The sequence below is a fragment of the Pseudonaja textilis genome, chromosome 7 (genome assembly GCF_049901715.1).
Source record: "Pseudonaja textilis isolate UNSWEBS1 chromosome 7, rPseTex1.2, whole genome shotgun sequence".
Taxonomy (NCBI): Eukaryota; Metazoa; Chordata; class Lepidosauria; order Squamata; family Elapidae; genus Pseudonaja; species Pseudonaja textilis.
The window spans coordinates 32,920,315-32,937,886 of NC_141996.1; the positions used below are offsets into that span (position 1 = coordinate 32,920,315).

The 17,572-nt window shown below is 35.0% G+C and overlaps 1 protein-coding gene across 27 annotated transcripts in view; it reads left to right on the forward strand.

Annotated features, from left to right (window-relative positions):
• The window catches only part of BBX (BBX high mobility group box domain containing), a 126,932-nt gene that overhangs the window by 91,199 nt on the left and 18,161 nt on the right, over positions 1–17,572 (forward strand). For all 27 annotated transcript variants that reach the window (XM_026700799.2, XM_087937401.1, XM_087937398.1 and 24 more), the window contains 6 exons: positions 1,815–2,013; positions 3,214–3,281; positions 8,910–8,990; positions 9,797–9,877; positions 11,794–11,853; positions 14,530–14,610. In XM_026700799.2, coding sequence (XP_026556584.1) covers positions 1,815–2,013; positions 3,214–3,281; positions 8,910–8,990; positions 9,797–9,877; positions 11,794–11,853; positions 14,530–14,610 — 570 coding nt within the window. The remainder of the gene's footprint in view (positions 1–1,814; positions 2,014–3,213; positions 3,282–8,909; positions 8,991–9,796; positions 9,878–11,793; positions 11,854–14,529; positions 14,611–17,572) is intronic.

A 17,572-nucleotide genomic window follows, 5' to 3' on the forward strand; every position in this document is an offset into this window, starting at 1 on the left:
AAGACAAATGTCAACAAAGGTGTTTTTGAGTTAAGTATAAAATATAAGATTATACTTAGATAAGATGATTCTCCAGTTATTCAGGAATTATATCACTTATATCACTAAGTTCTCTTCCTTAGCAGTGCATTTACAGGATAATTTAGCATTATTTCAAATAGTTTTACTATGCAGTCCTATTCTTAGAAAAGGATACAATAGAAAATGATAAATACCTATTTGTTTTTGAGCCATATATAGGTAGTCCTTGAGTTACAACTATAATAGATCCTTTCCATTAGAGTTACAAGTGGTGATGACCATTAAGTAAGGTGATTTTGCTTAAGGATCCCCACCTGATGCAGCTATTCAATAAACTTGTAGGTCGTTAAGCAGAGCACACGATCTATCAGGGTAGGCCCTTGGAGGTCTAGTGCAGTCCCAAGCCTGCCTTCTCTGGAACTCCAAGGTCTCCACCACCACTTCTGACACGCTCTGCTTGTCATCCCTTGGGACCCCATGAGTATTGCCCGATCCCCACCCCACTGTACCAGGCCCCACATTCTCTTCCTCACTTCTATTTTGAAGATTTCTGAGCCTCATGTTGGGGAAAGAGGACAGACCACATGACTCTGTGCCATGTTTTTCCAGAAGAGACTATCATTTTCATTGCACCTGCAATTGCTTAACATAGTCTGCCCAGGACTGCAGAAAGCTTCTGCAAAATATCTTAAGGATTTGCAGGTGCACTGAAAATGTTTGTTGCTTGAGGGAGGAAGCCATACATGGCACTGGGATGCGTGGTCTTCTTCTCCAACATGAGGTCCAGAGATCTTCAAAAAATAGCTGTGCAATGGCTAATGGGCATGTGCAGAAAAAGCCAAAGCCTGGGTCCCAGTGGGGAAGGATGGGAACAAAAGAGGTGGAGTGATGCAGCAGTGTCCCTGCGGTCAATTGTAAGGGCAAATGTTCCCAGAGGCACTGCAATGGCCATAACTTCAAAACCGGATTATATATGGCTTTTAGGAAGTCTGTCGTAATTTTGAATGACAGTTAAGTGACTGGTTGTATCTCAATCTGTAATGAGATATCTGTAATGAAATTAGAAGTATCTGTAATGAAATTAGGAGACTGATGATTAAAATATTGACAATGAATTAATTGAAGAAATGAAGTAGATACATGAAACACTGAGCAGTAAATTACATATTAGGGATAATGTAATGTAATAGGAAATTTATCTTTGATGAACAAAGCCTTAATTCATGGGGCAGGAAATTATTGTATAATATTTCTATAAAAACATACGGTTTAAAAGCTGTTAAGAAGGCCGAAGCCTACAGTACAGTACTATGCCTCTCATGATATGAGTCTAAAAGTAAGTTCCACATTTTCTATTGAAAAGAAACAATATGACTAAGTGTTCAACCCAGTAATGTTCATTCCAAGAATGTGTAAGAAACATTCAATTAAACATATAATTTTTATTCTTTATGTGGTTTAAGAGTATAACAGCAGTAATTAGCAACAAAACTTGCCATTGAGCCTCCTTAACATTTCTTTGTTCTACAGCAAGAAATATACATAGAAAATAAAGGTTTGTATTTTCAGTGGCATTCCTTATTTTAGGGAAAGTTTGTCTTTGTTATGATGTGTATAGGAAGGCATGACACATTTATTTCAGGGAGCAGCTCTCACTTCAGTATGGCAATTTTCAAATGGCCATGGGTGGACTGCTTGTTTGATGGCATAAATGATCTGTTAACCTAAAACTAATCCGTTTTTCTCAAAAAAATATGCTGTGCTTTAAAGTAAATTATCTGTTCTTCTCATAGTATAAAGATGCATTTATGAAAGCAAATCCTGGCTACAAATGGTGTCCACCTACAAACAAACCTGTGAAAGCTCAGTCACCCACAATAACAAATCGAAAAAAGCTTTGGGCTTTCCCATCAGAAGTTACAAAAGATTTGCCTAGTCCAAAAAAGCTGATGAAGACAGAAGAAACCCCTCAGCTGAATTTTGCAATGGCAGGTAAGTTTGTCAACCCCGGTCTTACAAGCTCACCAGAAGGATGCTTTGAGTTGTGGCTTTTACTTGTGGAAAACAAAAACAAAAAAAAAATGACTAAGTCCCCTTCATATATTCATCTCCCAACATTAAAACCTTCCTACATTAGAATAAAGGCATATTTAGTTTTGCATTTCATTCACATAGTGTCTAACTGTGGTATCTTCCTGAGCCATCAGTATAATAGTAAATTTTTTATTTCCCTTGTTTTTCAGAAGATGTCCTCAAATATTATGCTGATTGCAAGTAGTTGCTTAATCAGTTATTACTGAATCCTGTCATTCTTGTTCCTGGAGGGGGAGGGGGGTAATTATGTTCTTCTGCCCTACTCCCATTGGAGAAGACTTAGAATGCCAAATTATAGCAGCTCCTAAACAGTAAATAACTTGGAATGGTACTCCATATGAAGTCTAAACAGTACCAACTTGTTGGCTTTCAAGATCTGGCTGTTTAAAAAGCCATTAGGAGAATGGTTGTATGGTGAGTCCTCCACCACATGGGCAATAGTTAGTGTTCGGATTGTTTCCTGTGGTGTATCAATGGCTTAGATTAGAAGTTGATTGTTGTTAGGCTTAGATTTAAAAAAAACGTTATAATTTATTTTGAATGTTTGCACATTTTGTAAGCTGCTCAGAACTATTCTGGAATTAAATTTCAGTAATAAAATATAAATAAATATCTATACAATTTGCAGGTCATATCGGTATCTTTTTGGTAATTTATTTGTCATAATAAATATGTTATTGTATATAGAGTGATTTTTTAAGGTATTCTGATTCATTTTTCTTAACATGATCTTCTATTTTTTAAAAGTAAATACCTTGTATTACAAGATACCGAATATCTTGATTCTTTTTTCAGTTAAAGGAATCAAAATAGCTGTATGGTTGTTTATGTAGGCGTATAAACACACACACACACACACACACACACACACACACACACACACACACACAAAACCCCTAACAGTTTTCTTCAGGAAAAGACAAAATCCATTTTTCCCAACATATTTTGAGATACCTTTCTTCTAGGTTAAGATATGCAGTTATTACAGGTTCCTTCACTATTAAAGCTCCAGATGTTTAAGGCAATATGTTTGTCTAAACTATTTCTAAATAAATATTTTGACTAAAATGTTTCCATATATAATTTCTTTTCTGTCAGATCCTACGCAAATGGGAGGCCTCAGCATGCTACTGTTAGCAGGAGAACATGCCTTGACTGCACAAGAAGTAAGTAATTATCTTTACTGTTTAATTATTTCTTTAAAAAAAGAAAATGTTTAATAGGTTACATTACTACATAATGTAGTTTCACAGCTATTCAAAATGTCTGCATCGTTTGCAGTTAGCAAGAGTTGATCAGTGGTCAAAAAGTATATTTCTATCCAGAATGATGGTTTAGAACTCAAAATGGGGCTTTCCAGATTTCAAAGGATTTAATTAAGATTCATTACATTTAATAACAAGTGAGATTCTGAAACAAAATGTGCATGTGAAGAATTTTTGTTTCAAGCACCACTAGCTGCATTCCATTTCTATTCCTCAAACCATTGAGGAACCCAACTATTTATTTCTTTTTATCTGTTCCATACAATTGCCCCACTTGTTTTGAGGTATTTTCTTCCCCAGTCGGTAGTTCATAGGCAAACTGCCATATCCACTTGCTGGATTAGCTCTGTATTCAGATAGACTGAAGGAGCAGATCAGAATGTGAAGATTCCCCTAAACTCAAGCAGCAGATGGGGCCTGGGGAGCCATGGCCAGGGGAGCCTTTGAATACCTTCAGCTGTTGGACGTGGAAACTAGCAAGGTCTTACAAATCAGGCACTTATCGCTATGCAGATAAAATATTCCACACTTCCTAGCTGGAACTGCCTTTAAAGATAATTTGGAAACTACTGTTGTTCAGTGTATGGTGGCTTGATGGTTGGTGACAATAATCCATTGAATAGTACAATGCACGTGCTAAAGTTCCTGCACGTGTTTGAAATAGTTTTCCAGATCAAGTTCAAAGTGCTGGCATTAACTTACACGTCCCACGTGGCTTGAAACTAATTAAACCTGGCTTGCTGGCTTATTGTAAAACAGTTAAATCGTTTGTGATTTAAGATTCATTCAGAAGATATATGGCCTTTTTTTCCTTTGAATTTTGATTGATTATATTCTAGTTACAATTTTTATTTTAGATGTTTATGGTTTATAGAAGATGGAGAAATTGAGTTTTTTGAATGACTGCTGTGCATTTTAGTCTATTTTGAGTCTTTGTGGATGGCCATTATATGAGCAAGTATTGTAGTGTTTTCTTTACAAGACAGTTTTTCTCCTTTTGTTTCTAAAGAGTTTGTTATTTAAGAGAGATGTTAGCTGCTTGAATTCCGCATTGAAACATGCAAATTGCCATTTACATTAATCTTGGAAACACTTAGAACATTACTCAATATAAAGCAAAAATTGAATCTTTTTCCAACCAAAGCAATTAATATAGGGCAGTGGTGGCTAATATTTTTGGGTTTCTATGCCAAAATTTGTGTGCATGCTTACACACTCACACTCGTGTGCCAGCACCCAGAAGGCAATGCATGCCTTCTATGCATGCACACGTAATCCCCACCCACTCCCCACCCACTCCTTACCTGCACTGTGCCTCACAGCTGATTTTCGGCCGGTTTAAGGCCTTTTTCAGCCTCCCAAAGGCTTGAAGAAGGTTTCTGCAGGCTTTGCAGGCCAAAAACTGGCCCCGTTTTGTCACTTCTGATATTTTCAGAAAAACAGGAAGTGATGAAATGGGGCTAGTTTTTGGCCTGCAGAAGCCTTCCTCAAGCCTTTGGGAGGCCGGAAAAAAGTCTTCAAGTCCTTGTTTAACAACAATAATCTAGATTGGTAACTTTGTTGCTAAGTGCTTTGGTAGTAAAGTGTGACATCATATGCTTGTGCCAACTTATGCCAGCAATTGTAGTTGCTCTGTTTGCCATTATTTAGCAAATCCTGTGCAGTCATTAACTGCTATGTCACATGATCACAATTCACAACCTCTTTCTGGCATAAATGGCAATCATAAGATGCTGTGACTATTGTAACTGCGAGTCAACTGCTAAGCACCAGGGATGGGATTCTCCAGGTTTAACAACTGGTTTGGTGATCATGCAATTTGCGTGCGATCATTTAAGTAACACAGCTAAGAAGTGGCCGATTGTACACTGGCAGATAGGACAGCACTCCAAAGGGTTAATGTCATTGCCCAGAGGATCATTGGTTGCCCTCTCCCCTCTTTAGAAGAGCTTTATAACACAGCTGAGAAGTGGCTCAGGAATCTTCCATGATAAACACTAGTTTGTCAGCAAATTCTTGCAATTTAAAATTTTCTTTTTTAATTTCTAACCCTTTTATCTGAGGCTCTTGCCGAATTATCCTTGCTTAATACTTCAAGTGTAAATATGAATAATAACGATGAGAGTGGGCACCCTTGCCTTGTGTCTTTCTGTATATTAAAGTTATTTGTCGCTTCTCCGTTTATTATTATTTTGGCTTCTTGTTTTGAGTATATTGCCGTGATTATGTTTAAGAAATTTTCGCCAATGTTCATATATTTTAATTGCTGTAATATGAACATCCAATTAACATTATCAAAGGCTTTCTGAGCATCAAGAAATAGTAGTGCTACTTGACATTTGCTATGTGATTCATAGAATTCAAGGATATCCAAGACTGTCTTTATATCGTGTTTGGTTTGTTTTTTCGGCAGAAAGCCATTTTGGTCACTATGGATAAATTCGTTTAGGTAATTTTTGAGTCTCTCAGCTATAATCTTGGTGAAAATCTTGTAGTCTGTGTTCAGGAATGATATTGGTCTATAATTTTGGATCCGTTTCTGGTCTGCATCATCTTTTTGTATCAGTACAATGTTGGCTTCTGTCCAGGATTTTGGTATTTTTGCCTCCTATAGGACTGCATTAAAAACTTCCAATAGGGGTTGGCTCAGAATATTTTGTTGTTCTTTGTACAACTCTGCCAGTAGTCCATCTGGACTGGGCACCTTATTGTTTTTTTGTTTGTCAATTGCCTTGGTAATTTCTGACATTCAAATTCTTATCATGTGATGCAGAAATGTTGCAGTGGCTACCACTGCAGGGACCAATTACAAGTGTTCTTCAGCACCAGCATAACTTCAGTGTCTGTATGGCTAAACAAGGACAACCTGTAGATGCATTGTTAATTCAGTGTTTTCATGAATGGAAGCCTTCATCCACGAATTTATAGAAGATTAAGAGAATTTGTCAGCATAAATATTTTCTCTAAGCATTTATGCCAGCTTAAGTACAGGCAGTCCTAGGATTATAACCAGTAGGTCAGCAAATATTCAGAGTTACAACAATGCTGAATAAATGGTACTTATGACCAGTACTCAAAGTTCCATTCATCACAGTACCCAACAGTCATACGATTGCAATTAGGGCACTTAGCAATCAGTACACACTTACAGTATTTGTAATATACTGCAGTCATATGATCCTCCTTTGCAACCTGCGCTACCAGTTTCCTACTAGCAAGGTTAGTGGAAAATACAGCAGGGAAGATCACAAGTTGTTTCTGGAAGCTGATCTTGCAGCTTTTTCTTTAGGAGCCCCACTGTGAAATAAGGACAAGATCCCAGGGACCTCATAAGCTATAGCACTGCCCTGCCAGCCTCCAGCTCTGGCTCACCCACAATCATTACCAAGCTACCATACCTCTGCTGACCTATCCATACTCTGTCACACTGGTCCACAATCCCCTCAACACACCCATGCTCTGTAGCACCCCCTTAGCTGTCGCATCCACAGCCCCTTCACATCCCTGCACTCATTGTTTGGAATTCTTACCTCCTCCTGCTTAATGACCCATATGATCCTGGAGTGACAATGACAACCGGTATTGCTGTTGCTAAGCAATGCAGTCATGCAACATCATGCTTTATGATCACATCACTGAATGACAGAAATTCCAATTCCAATTGCCTGAGGACTTCTCAGGAAACAACAACTGAATGAAAAACTGCTGGTGACCTTCTACCGCTGCACCACAGAGCATATTTTAAGCTATTGCACCTGTGTATGGTTTGTTGATTGCACAGTGGCAGATAGGACAGCACTCCAAAGGGTTAATGTCATTGCCCAGAGGATCATTGGTTGCCCTCTCCCCTCTTTGGAAGAGCTTTATAGTTCCTGCTGCCTTAAGAAAGTTCAAAACATTCTTAAAGATCCATCTCATTCTGGGCACCCTTTTTTTGAACTATTATCATCTGGCAGATGATACAGGATAATAAAAACAAGGACAAATAGACTGAAAAACAGCTTCTCTCCCAGGGCAGTAACTATATTGAATTCTACTGTATAGTGCAATATTAATGCAATATTGGGTTTTCAATTCAGTTGTATAGAATGTGAAGGATGTGTGTTTGTGTTTATTTTTATAGTTATAATGTACACTGAAGATGGCATTTAATTTCATTGTGCAAGGTGAAATGACAGTAAAATAAAGTAAAGTAAACTATAGTAGAGTAGCAGTACTGTAATGCTATCACAGTTCCATTTAGAAAATCATATTTCTACAAAGTTCTAAGAATTTAATTGTAGATTGAAGGCACTTCCTAAAAACCTCATAAATATATTGCAGAACAATGCCTATGATTATCATCTTTTCTAATCTTTCCTAAACTTTAGTCTTTTTAATTAGAAAAAATTAGGAGAAAATATTAATAGTGTTAGAGTAGAAAAAAGCACTTTTCCATTCTTAATTTTCATGTGTATTTCATTGGTAGAGATTAAATAGTATTGTGTTCCCATTAAGAATATATTTTATGACAATTAAGCTAATTGTAGTAATGATTATCTGCTAAACAGTTTTATGGATATTGACAATTACTAATTTTGCTTAGCTTCTTATAAAAAACTTAATTATAGGGAAGCTGTCTCGTGTAGCAAAAAGCTGTGAATGATTTAGATGCTTTTTAATGTTTGTACCTGATAATGAAAATGAACAATCAATGCAGTTATGTGACAAAAAAATTTAAGTACAAATTGCACCCTTTAGATTATAAAATGAAATTTAAATGAAATGAAAATGAAAGTTCTGATTGCTGTTTTACTTTTATTCCTAAACCACCTTTCAGTTTTATGGTAGAATGGAAGATAATCATTGTTTGCTCTTTAGTGTATTTGTATATGAAAATCAGAAAGTTCTTTGCATTTAGTCTTCCTGAATGCGATTGCAACCCTTATATTATCTCTACTCATTTTTGTTGGGAATTCCTATTTCTGATCTCATGTTTGTTTGTTTGTTTGTTTGTTTATAAAATTCTTTTAGTATATGAGGAACCTTGTCTTTTATCTGTTCCTTTTTCTTCAAGTTAGACTCATATATGTATCTATCCTAATTTAAAATACTTTTGGTTTATTCATCATTTGCTTGTTATTAATATCTTCCTTTTATTTTAAGAAGTTTCTATTTTTCTTTATATATTTCTTAAAAGCCAAGAATATTCAGATTTTCTTTGCTGTCCTATGTTGTTGGAATATACTACTATGGCTATTGAAATGTTTTTGTTAATTTTGGTTAAATCAACATTTCTACTGCAAGTCTTTTGGCTTATAATTTTTATGACTGTTGTCTTTTATTCAATTTCTCTTCAGATAGGTATTATTCTCTTCTCTCTCTCTCCCTTCCTCCCTCCCTCCCTCTCTCTCTCACACATACACATTTTTCCTTTTTTCCAGTATATTGTAAATCTCCAAGAAAAAAGTTATTGGTCTTATATATTGTTGAATTTTTTTGATTATTTGTTCAATCCTTAAATTTTCCTTTTTATATTGTTTACTTTAGGTTTCTTCAAATACATGTCATTCTGATTCCCCTAATTCTATTGAAGGATGTCTAAACTCAACAATGTTACAATTTGCTGAGGTAAACTCCTTATAATGACCATTTTTTGTTAAGTGATATAGCAACAGTTTATAACTACTGAAAAATATTTCCTTAATGGAATACAATTTAATTCCATGACAGCCTTAGTTATCATGCAGTTATTACTTCTTGTAAATAAAGTAGTATTGGATTCAGATTGGAAAAACTATTTTTTTCAAAAAAAAATTTAATCCCACCTTTATATTACTTGAGTTATTATTAATAACCCAAGGCAGCGATCATATCCAATACTCCTTTGTCCTTCTATTTTTTTTTTCTACAAAAATAATTTTGTGAAGTGAGTAGGGATGAGAAAGAATGACAGGCCTTAAGTTACCCAGCCAGCTTTCATGCCTAAGGTGAAACTAGAACTCAGCTGGTTTCTAGTCTGGTACCTTAACTGCTAACCATTATTCGAGTGCTTCTAAACATTTAACATGCAATATGAGATGCATAATTTCATTCAGCTAATAGAAATATTCAGTTAAAATCTTTGATTTAATAAAAGCCTGTTGAAGACTATTTTTGCTATTCCCTATTTGTCTATTTATGAGGTTGGGTTTTTTGTAAGATTTTCATTGTGAAATTATATCATTTTTTTTAAAGCTACTTGCTTTGGAAAATGGTTTATTCATATTCCTTATATGCTCGTACATGCTACACAATCACTTTCATTCAGTTGGGCAGCTTCATATATTTGATAAATAAATAATGCTCAATTATAATGTGGCCACAAATATCATTTATGTTATATGTCGTTTGAAAAATAGACTGTTAATAACCTTGAAAAAATACTTTTCCATTAGATTTCTTCAAATCTGCCAAAGGGAACTGTTCCTGAAAATCCAAAAGAAAGTGATGAATCAACTCTACTTCAGTTCTCAGAGGTAAAACTATACTATTATTTTTTACAAAGGAGATAAAATAACTCTTAATTTTGTAAAAATATCATGTAGCTGTATATGTTATATTTTGTTATATATGGTTTTAATCCCAATTACACATTGGATAGTTATATACTGCTCAAATCGAGGATTGGATTAGCAATATAAGAAAAGAATGCAATTTAATGTGCAGAATAATCTTCACAGCAAGGGCATGTCACATATTGATTCTAGCACTGATCTGAATGCAGGTAGTCTTTATTTAGCAATCACAGTTGGGACCAGCAACTCAGTTGTTAACCACGACTTTTCTTATCATCCTACATTATTTTTCCTTGTTTTATAGACCCACAAATGTTGTAAATGCTAGAATTAGTTGTTAGTTACTTTTTCAGATCCTTGTAGTTGCAAATGGTCAGTTACAAACGAGGCTGTCACTAAACATGAGCTATAGTATTATCTTTTGATTTGAGTATTTGTAAATTACTTGTCTGATGTAATAAATCCAAATAATATGTTGAATTGTAGTTCCCTCTCCTTGAAGTTACTGAGAAGTATTGTACCAGTGGTACTGTACTTCTAGTATACATATACAATATCCATTCGTTATGTATATGTTTAATAATTCAGAGACAATCAAAACAGTAGTCAGGATTCTGAATATCAGTGAGAAATATGCTTTAATTCTGCATATGTAAAACTTTGTTCCATCTTCACATATTTTTTCACATTTTTATCAGTCTTTTCCCTATTTTACTATTTCTTGCACATTTTTCTTATTTCCATACTTATCTAATTTTAAGATCAGTGGTGGGATTCTACCAGTTTGGGTGAACCGGTAATAAAAAATATTACTGTTTGGGCGAACAAGTAGTAAAAAAACAGCTACCAGTTCAGCTGAACCAGTATTTTTTTTCCTCCTGATGATCAGCTGTGCAGGGATCCTCTTCACTGTCTTACTGCTTCACCCATGAGGCTTCCCTGAGGCCCAGGAGCAAAAAGGGGCACATGGGGGGTGCCCATGCTCCATTTTTTGCCTTCCCAGGCCTCAGGGAAGCCTTCTGGGAGCAAAAACGCCCCCCAGGAGGCTTGCCTGGGGCCCGGGAGGAAAAAAAATGGAGCAGGAAGGGTGCTGCACAAAAAAAGAGAGAAGAAGAAGCCATGCCACCCAGTGACATGGCCATGCCCACCTAGCCACTTCCACCTAGCCATGCCCACAGGACCGATAGTTAAAATATTTGCATCCCACCCCTATTTAAGATGGCAAATTTCTAATAGCATCAGTTCATTATTTCTCATTTAATAGTATGCAAATAGTATGCATTTACAAAAATTATAAAATTCTTACAATTTTATCAAATGTATTATAGCATCTCAGAACCAATTTTGAAATGAAAAGATCAAAGGCTGACTACTAATTTTTGTATAAGAAAAAAAAATTACTTTTCCATAATCATCTGTTTCTTTTTAGAATATCAAAGGTGAAAAAAAGGAAAGCATGGTTGATTGACTGATGAAACCAGGGATTGATTGTAGAATAAACCATAAATTTCTCATTTGTAAATTTCCAATTAAGCTAAAGCAGCAGTCAGCTAGTTTCCACAATATGATCTTGTGTGTCTACCTATCATTTTTAAAGAGAGAACCAAAATTACTTCGAAATCCTGAAACTTTTTGATAGGGGTTCAGAAGAATTGTGAAAAAAATGAGACATTGAAAGGCACCACCTGTAGAATCTTGGAATCTACAGTAAAATTGTAACTTTTAGGATAACACTGATAGGAACAACACAGATTATGCTAGTACTGCCAGAATAAAATATCCTAAAAGGAATAAGTTTTCCATGTATGTGTTATTTTTCACTTAAAGGACTTAATTCCTTTCTGCTTATTTTATAATTTGTATATCTTTGCTTCCAGTTGAAGGGCCCTGAGTCAATCAAGCACTGTAGAAAATCAGCACTCTTCCAGTTGGCTGAGGTAATTTTGTTTTATTAATTTTATGATCTTTGGAAAAAGAGGCACCAGAAGTATATTCCAAAGGGTACAGTTGAGAATTGTCTATGTTAGCGCAGATCACCCCAATTATTAATGTGATGTAACTTATTTTTAGAACACAAATTGATTTTTTATCAGATCACGAATCTTAAATCTGCCTGTAAAATGCTTTTACAGGTAGTAAGAGAAGACAGGTATTAATAGATTCAGCAAAAGTTTTACCGATCTGTCTTTTCCATAATATATGAAAGGTAGATAGATATATAGAAACTGCAAAACATTGATCATCACTTTCAAGCATACACCACTTCTTAAATGGTATTTTAAAAATATTGGATTCCAGTGATGTTACATTGTTTTGCAACCTCTAAACAGAATCCCAATCCCATAAATTCCTATAAAACTTTCATGTTTCTAGAAATCTGGAACTGAAAATAATACTCTAGGTTCTGAAAAGATGCTTTAATTTATATACAAGTTTGTAACAAAAAATGCAAGTATAATTCTTCAAATATTACTTCATTGTATACCAAGCAACATATTCTGTGAAAGAAAAGAGAGTTTTCATGTGCAGCTAACTAAAATAAATATCAATATTATTCCCACATAAATTTCTAAAATATTCTTTTCAACATTTTCTAACTTCAAGTTCGTTTTAGATCATTTCCTCAGTTTTACTTCTATTTCCATTCACTTCATTTCAAATTATTTTATCAGTGTTATTTTTGTCCTCATTTACTCTGTTTACAGGTTCTTGGTTTAGTCCCCTTCATTTTTTCCAAAAACGTTTTATTTGCATCAAAATTCTTTGTTCAGTGCCTTTTGCAATGTTCTTTGCAACTATATTTTCATCTATATCTAAGCATCCTTGCCTTACTTCTGTGGCACTTTGTAACATAATTCCTTTCATTCTGTCCCAAGTACTGTATTTTTCAGAGTATAAGTCACACTTTTTCCACCCCCAAAAGTGGGTAGAAATGTCTTGTGTGTTATACAACAAATGTTGCTGAAGCCCTGCCCACCAGCCCCCACTCTTTGACATTTGCCTCCTTGCAGCAAACAGCAAATAGACTGTTTCAGCTTCAGGACAGTCTGATTATCACAAGCAGCTGATTGTCAGTTGGATCGACTTCCCGACAATTGCCATTGCTATTGCTGCCTCCATACATCCCATTTTTGGCCTCTGCATGCCCCATTTTCTGCCTCCACACACCCCATTTTCCGCCTGTTCCGATCCCCGCTGCCCAGAACAGGCCAAAAATGGGGTGTACGGAGGCTGAAAATGGGATGCAGATGCCAAAAATGGGGCATGCAGGGGCGGCAATAGGCTATGCATCCTGAATCACCTGATGGTCAGGAGGCTGATCCAACCAACAATCAGCTGCTTCTGCTAATCAGGCTGTGCTGAAACTGAAACAGGCTGTTTGCTGCAAGGAGGCTAATTGCTGGGAGGTAAAGGCAGAGGCAGATTTTTTTTTCTTGTTTTGTTCCACAAAAGCTAGGTGCATCTTATACTTCGAAGTGTCTTATATTCTGAAAAATATAGTAGTCCCCTTATTTCTTCTTTCACATTCCTTCTTTTACAAGATTACCCTATCTTTAATACTTTTTCATAGGCCAGCATTTTCTATCCTTGCAATTCTGTTTTCACTCTAATTTTCTTTTCTTTTTTTCATCATATTCATTTTTTCTCAAAAGCCAGCCAGAGTTCAGAACCTTCCATCAGCCTTGTATCCCTCCATAATTCTCTCAGCTTTCAACAATCAACATGTTTTCAGATAAATTCATTTGCCATGTTTACACATTAATAGACCGTGGCTTAAGTCATGTATTTTAAATAAACGTAATTTTCCCTTAGCAAATAAATTCTATTCATTATTCTTTTTCATTTGAGCTTCCAAATCATTTCCCCTATACTTTTGTTTCATTCTCACTCATCAGTTTATAGAACCTTACAGAATACTTTCCCTCGCAACATGTTAATTCAGAATGTTGCAAAATAGTCAGATAAAATAAATTTAATATAAATGATTTAAAAGACAATGTAGACAATACTACCTCAAACACAGATAGAGTAGTTATAATAATGACACTAAATACAGCATGAAATCTCAATAATACAGAGTCAATTAGCCAACTACACCTCCCCTGTCATTTCAAGCCTAATTATTTTTCACTTTTAGAAGTAAGTGTTGTATTCCAATGGCTGTAAGAGCGTGGTTTAAACACAGTTCAGTTCACAGAAGAGTCCTTTTTTCTTTTAAATGGAAGGAGGACAGAAGAAGAGAAATTCAAATAGCTGATGCTATTGGAATTCTAGTGCGTGGCTTCATTGCATCTATTTTATATGTACATAAAATTTAAATGAACTACCATGAAAATAAAAAACGTTTGCAATTTCCAGTTGTGTAGTTATGTAACTTTTAAATTTAAATTTTCTTTGTATTGGTATAATTCATTCTTGCTATAAAAACTGAATTGAAATTGAACCTAGTTGATGGAATATTTTTTATTTTTATGGAATTCCAGTATTCCAAATATTGCTGTCAAATGTGAAGCTTCCATAGATATTCAGTGTTCACCTTGAAGATGCAACTTTATTAGTGACTTTGTAATATTATTTGCTTCAACCCCTCACTTTCTTTATTTCTACTTTAGATCTCATCAAGTACATCCCATTCAGGTCCTTCTGAATTAACGAAACAGTGTGGGACATCAGCATTGTTTCAGTTGGCAGAGGTAGTATTAAAATCCTGTGGCTTAATTACTACTGGTACATTTGGGAAATAGGAGCTGAATGATGCTGGTTGCCAAAGTCTAGGAAATAGAGCTCTAATACAGACATAATTAGCATCGTTGTTTATAGAAGCTTAAATTATTGTTCATGTCAAGAATCTAGATTTATCTTGTCTAACCATTAGGCATGTAGTCTCCGTAGTACCAAGGTTACAAACAGCTAGCTCAGGAAACAGTAGCCTACTGAGGTAGAGCATAATTGTAAAGTCCATACAGAATTTCTCTTAATTTTAAACATTTCATATTTTTAAAGGAAGAAGTTCATATAATGATGTATGAATAAATTGTATCACTCATCACTTTTATGGGCCTTGACCAGTTGCAGACTATAAAAGAGAAATCATGGAAACTATTTCTCATTCAGAGAGTGAGATTCTTAAATCCACCCAAACACTAAACTATAAGACATCCTTTTCCCACTATGTTCAGCCAAAGCAGTATGCCAAGGACACAATAGCTCTCTTGCTTCCACAGATGAGTGTCCTAAAGCTGTATCCAGCTACATGGTCTTTACCTCACCTTACATTCTCAAGCCTGTCCGTGTCTCAGAGGTAGTAGTTAATCAAGAATAAATTACTTTCTAAAGATACCTTCTTATTGTTTAAGTTATATACCTTGCCCTCTATCATTGTCTTTCTTCCACAGTTGGTGATTTATAATTCTTGATAAAGATAGCAAACAAATGGGGATAAATTCTTGTTTTTTTATGTTGAATTAATTCCCTCAAATTTGATCAGAAAGGGAAAAGAAAATAATTGTAAAGAACCTTCTTTGAGTGTTGCAATGTAAGATTTCAGGCACAGTCAAACGTGAACATCAATCTAGAATTCATTGAAACTGCATATAAATCTGTTTAGTACATGGCACATATTTATATATTTGCACCGAGAATCAACCAAGTGCCAATAAATTATATATATTTTTCAGGCATATTTTTATTGTTATTTTCATGTGTGCAACTTTTAAAAACAAAAAGTGAAGTAAAAGCAGCTTCAGGAATGATATACCAAGTTTCCAAGGGAAGGCAAACAAATAGCAGATGAATTTTAACATATTTTGAGTAATACATTGTAAAAACATTTGAGAGTATATAAAGCATTTAAACTATTATTCTTTTCTTTTTAAAACATCTTTAAGGGTAAGACCTTAATTGACTTGCTGTCCAAGAGGGTTCAGTTCTTTGTTAATGTTAATGAAATAAACACTGTTAATTAAGTACATGTCTGCGGTATCACATTCCATACAAATTTTATAATAGCGATTTTCTCTATGGGTAAATTCAATGCACTCAATTTGCAATAAAATACTGCATTTTGTAATAAAATATTGACAAGCAGGCTGGATCTTATGCAAGAAATTTACATATATATATAGCATACACATATACATTGTGTTCTTCTTAAGAAAAAGCAGTAATATGCAAAACACAAACATAATAAAATAATAATAATAAAGTAAAATAATTTAAAGACATGAGATCAAAATAAAAAGGAAACATAACTAAAACAAATACCATACACTTTATTTCTCCATACAAGTAATCTTTGACTTACAACAGTTTATTTAGTGACCATTCAAAGTTACAATGGCACTGAAAAAAGTGACCTATGTCCATTTTCCATACTTATGACCGTTGCAGCATTCCTCAAGTCACATGATCAAATTTCGGAAGGTTGGCAACTAACTGACTCATAGTTATGAGGGTTGCAGTGTCCAGGGTCAGGTGATCGCCTTTTGTGACTTTTTAACAAGCAAAGTCCACGGGGAAGCCAGATTCACTTAACAACTATTTTATTAATTTAACCACTGCTGTGATACACTTAACAACTGTGGCAGCCGAGGTTGTAAAATGTGACAAAAGTCACTTAACAAATGTCTTGCTTAGCAACAAAAATGTTGGGCTCAATTGTGGTTGTACATGGAGGACTGCCTGTACTTTCTAGCCTTATAAATTGCATGAGCTGACTTACGATATTTAAATTTCTTTACCTCTCCCTTTTTCTGAATATCATCAATTCCATATTTCTTAGTCCTTCCCATCCTCTGGAACTACTCATTCTTTATACATTTGATTCTCATTCATTCTGTCCACATGATCAAACTAAGATTATTTATTTATATTGTCAATTATGCTTTGTATTCACTCCCCTATATATTATGTCCTTAAAAGAAATATTGACACACTGTAGTTTTTTGGCATTCATATATAGCCTGTTATCATTCACTTCCATTGTTTTTAATTTATTTATTGAATTTATATTGCTGCCTATTTGCCCATGGTAACTCGAGGCGGCTTACAGAATGTAAAACCATATTTAAAATAAAAAACAATAAAAGCTAATAAAAAGAATCAAATAAATTAATAAAGTACAATAGAACAAAATCTGGGAAAAAGTAAATAAAAAATCACCTCCAACTCCCACCCCCCGGCCCCGACTACAGCAGATCACATGAGCCATTTGATGGGCTCCATCCCTCTCTCGGTTCCCCAGGCCCACTGGCAGAATTTTCCTTATTAAATACTGGAAACTTTTAGCTCAGTATTCATCATTATGTCAGATATGCAGCAATGTAAGCTTCTATGCCAGAAATGAAACCAGAGCCTAGTTTTAAATCAAGCATACTCAGTTGACTTAGCCTTCCATCCTTCCAAGGTCAGTAAAATGAGGACCCAGATGGTTGGGGGCAATATGCTGTAAACCACTTAGAGAGGGTGGTAAAGCACTGTGAAATAGTATATAAGTCTAAATGCTACTGCTACTGCTCACGTTATTCTATGGAGGACAGAATCTGTACAAAGACAGAATCTCCTAAGTCAGCATAATCCTTTTTACATCCCACCAACTTTGAGGCAAATGCAGCATGCTGACAAATTCAAACTGCAAGAAATTTATTAAATTAAGAA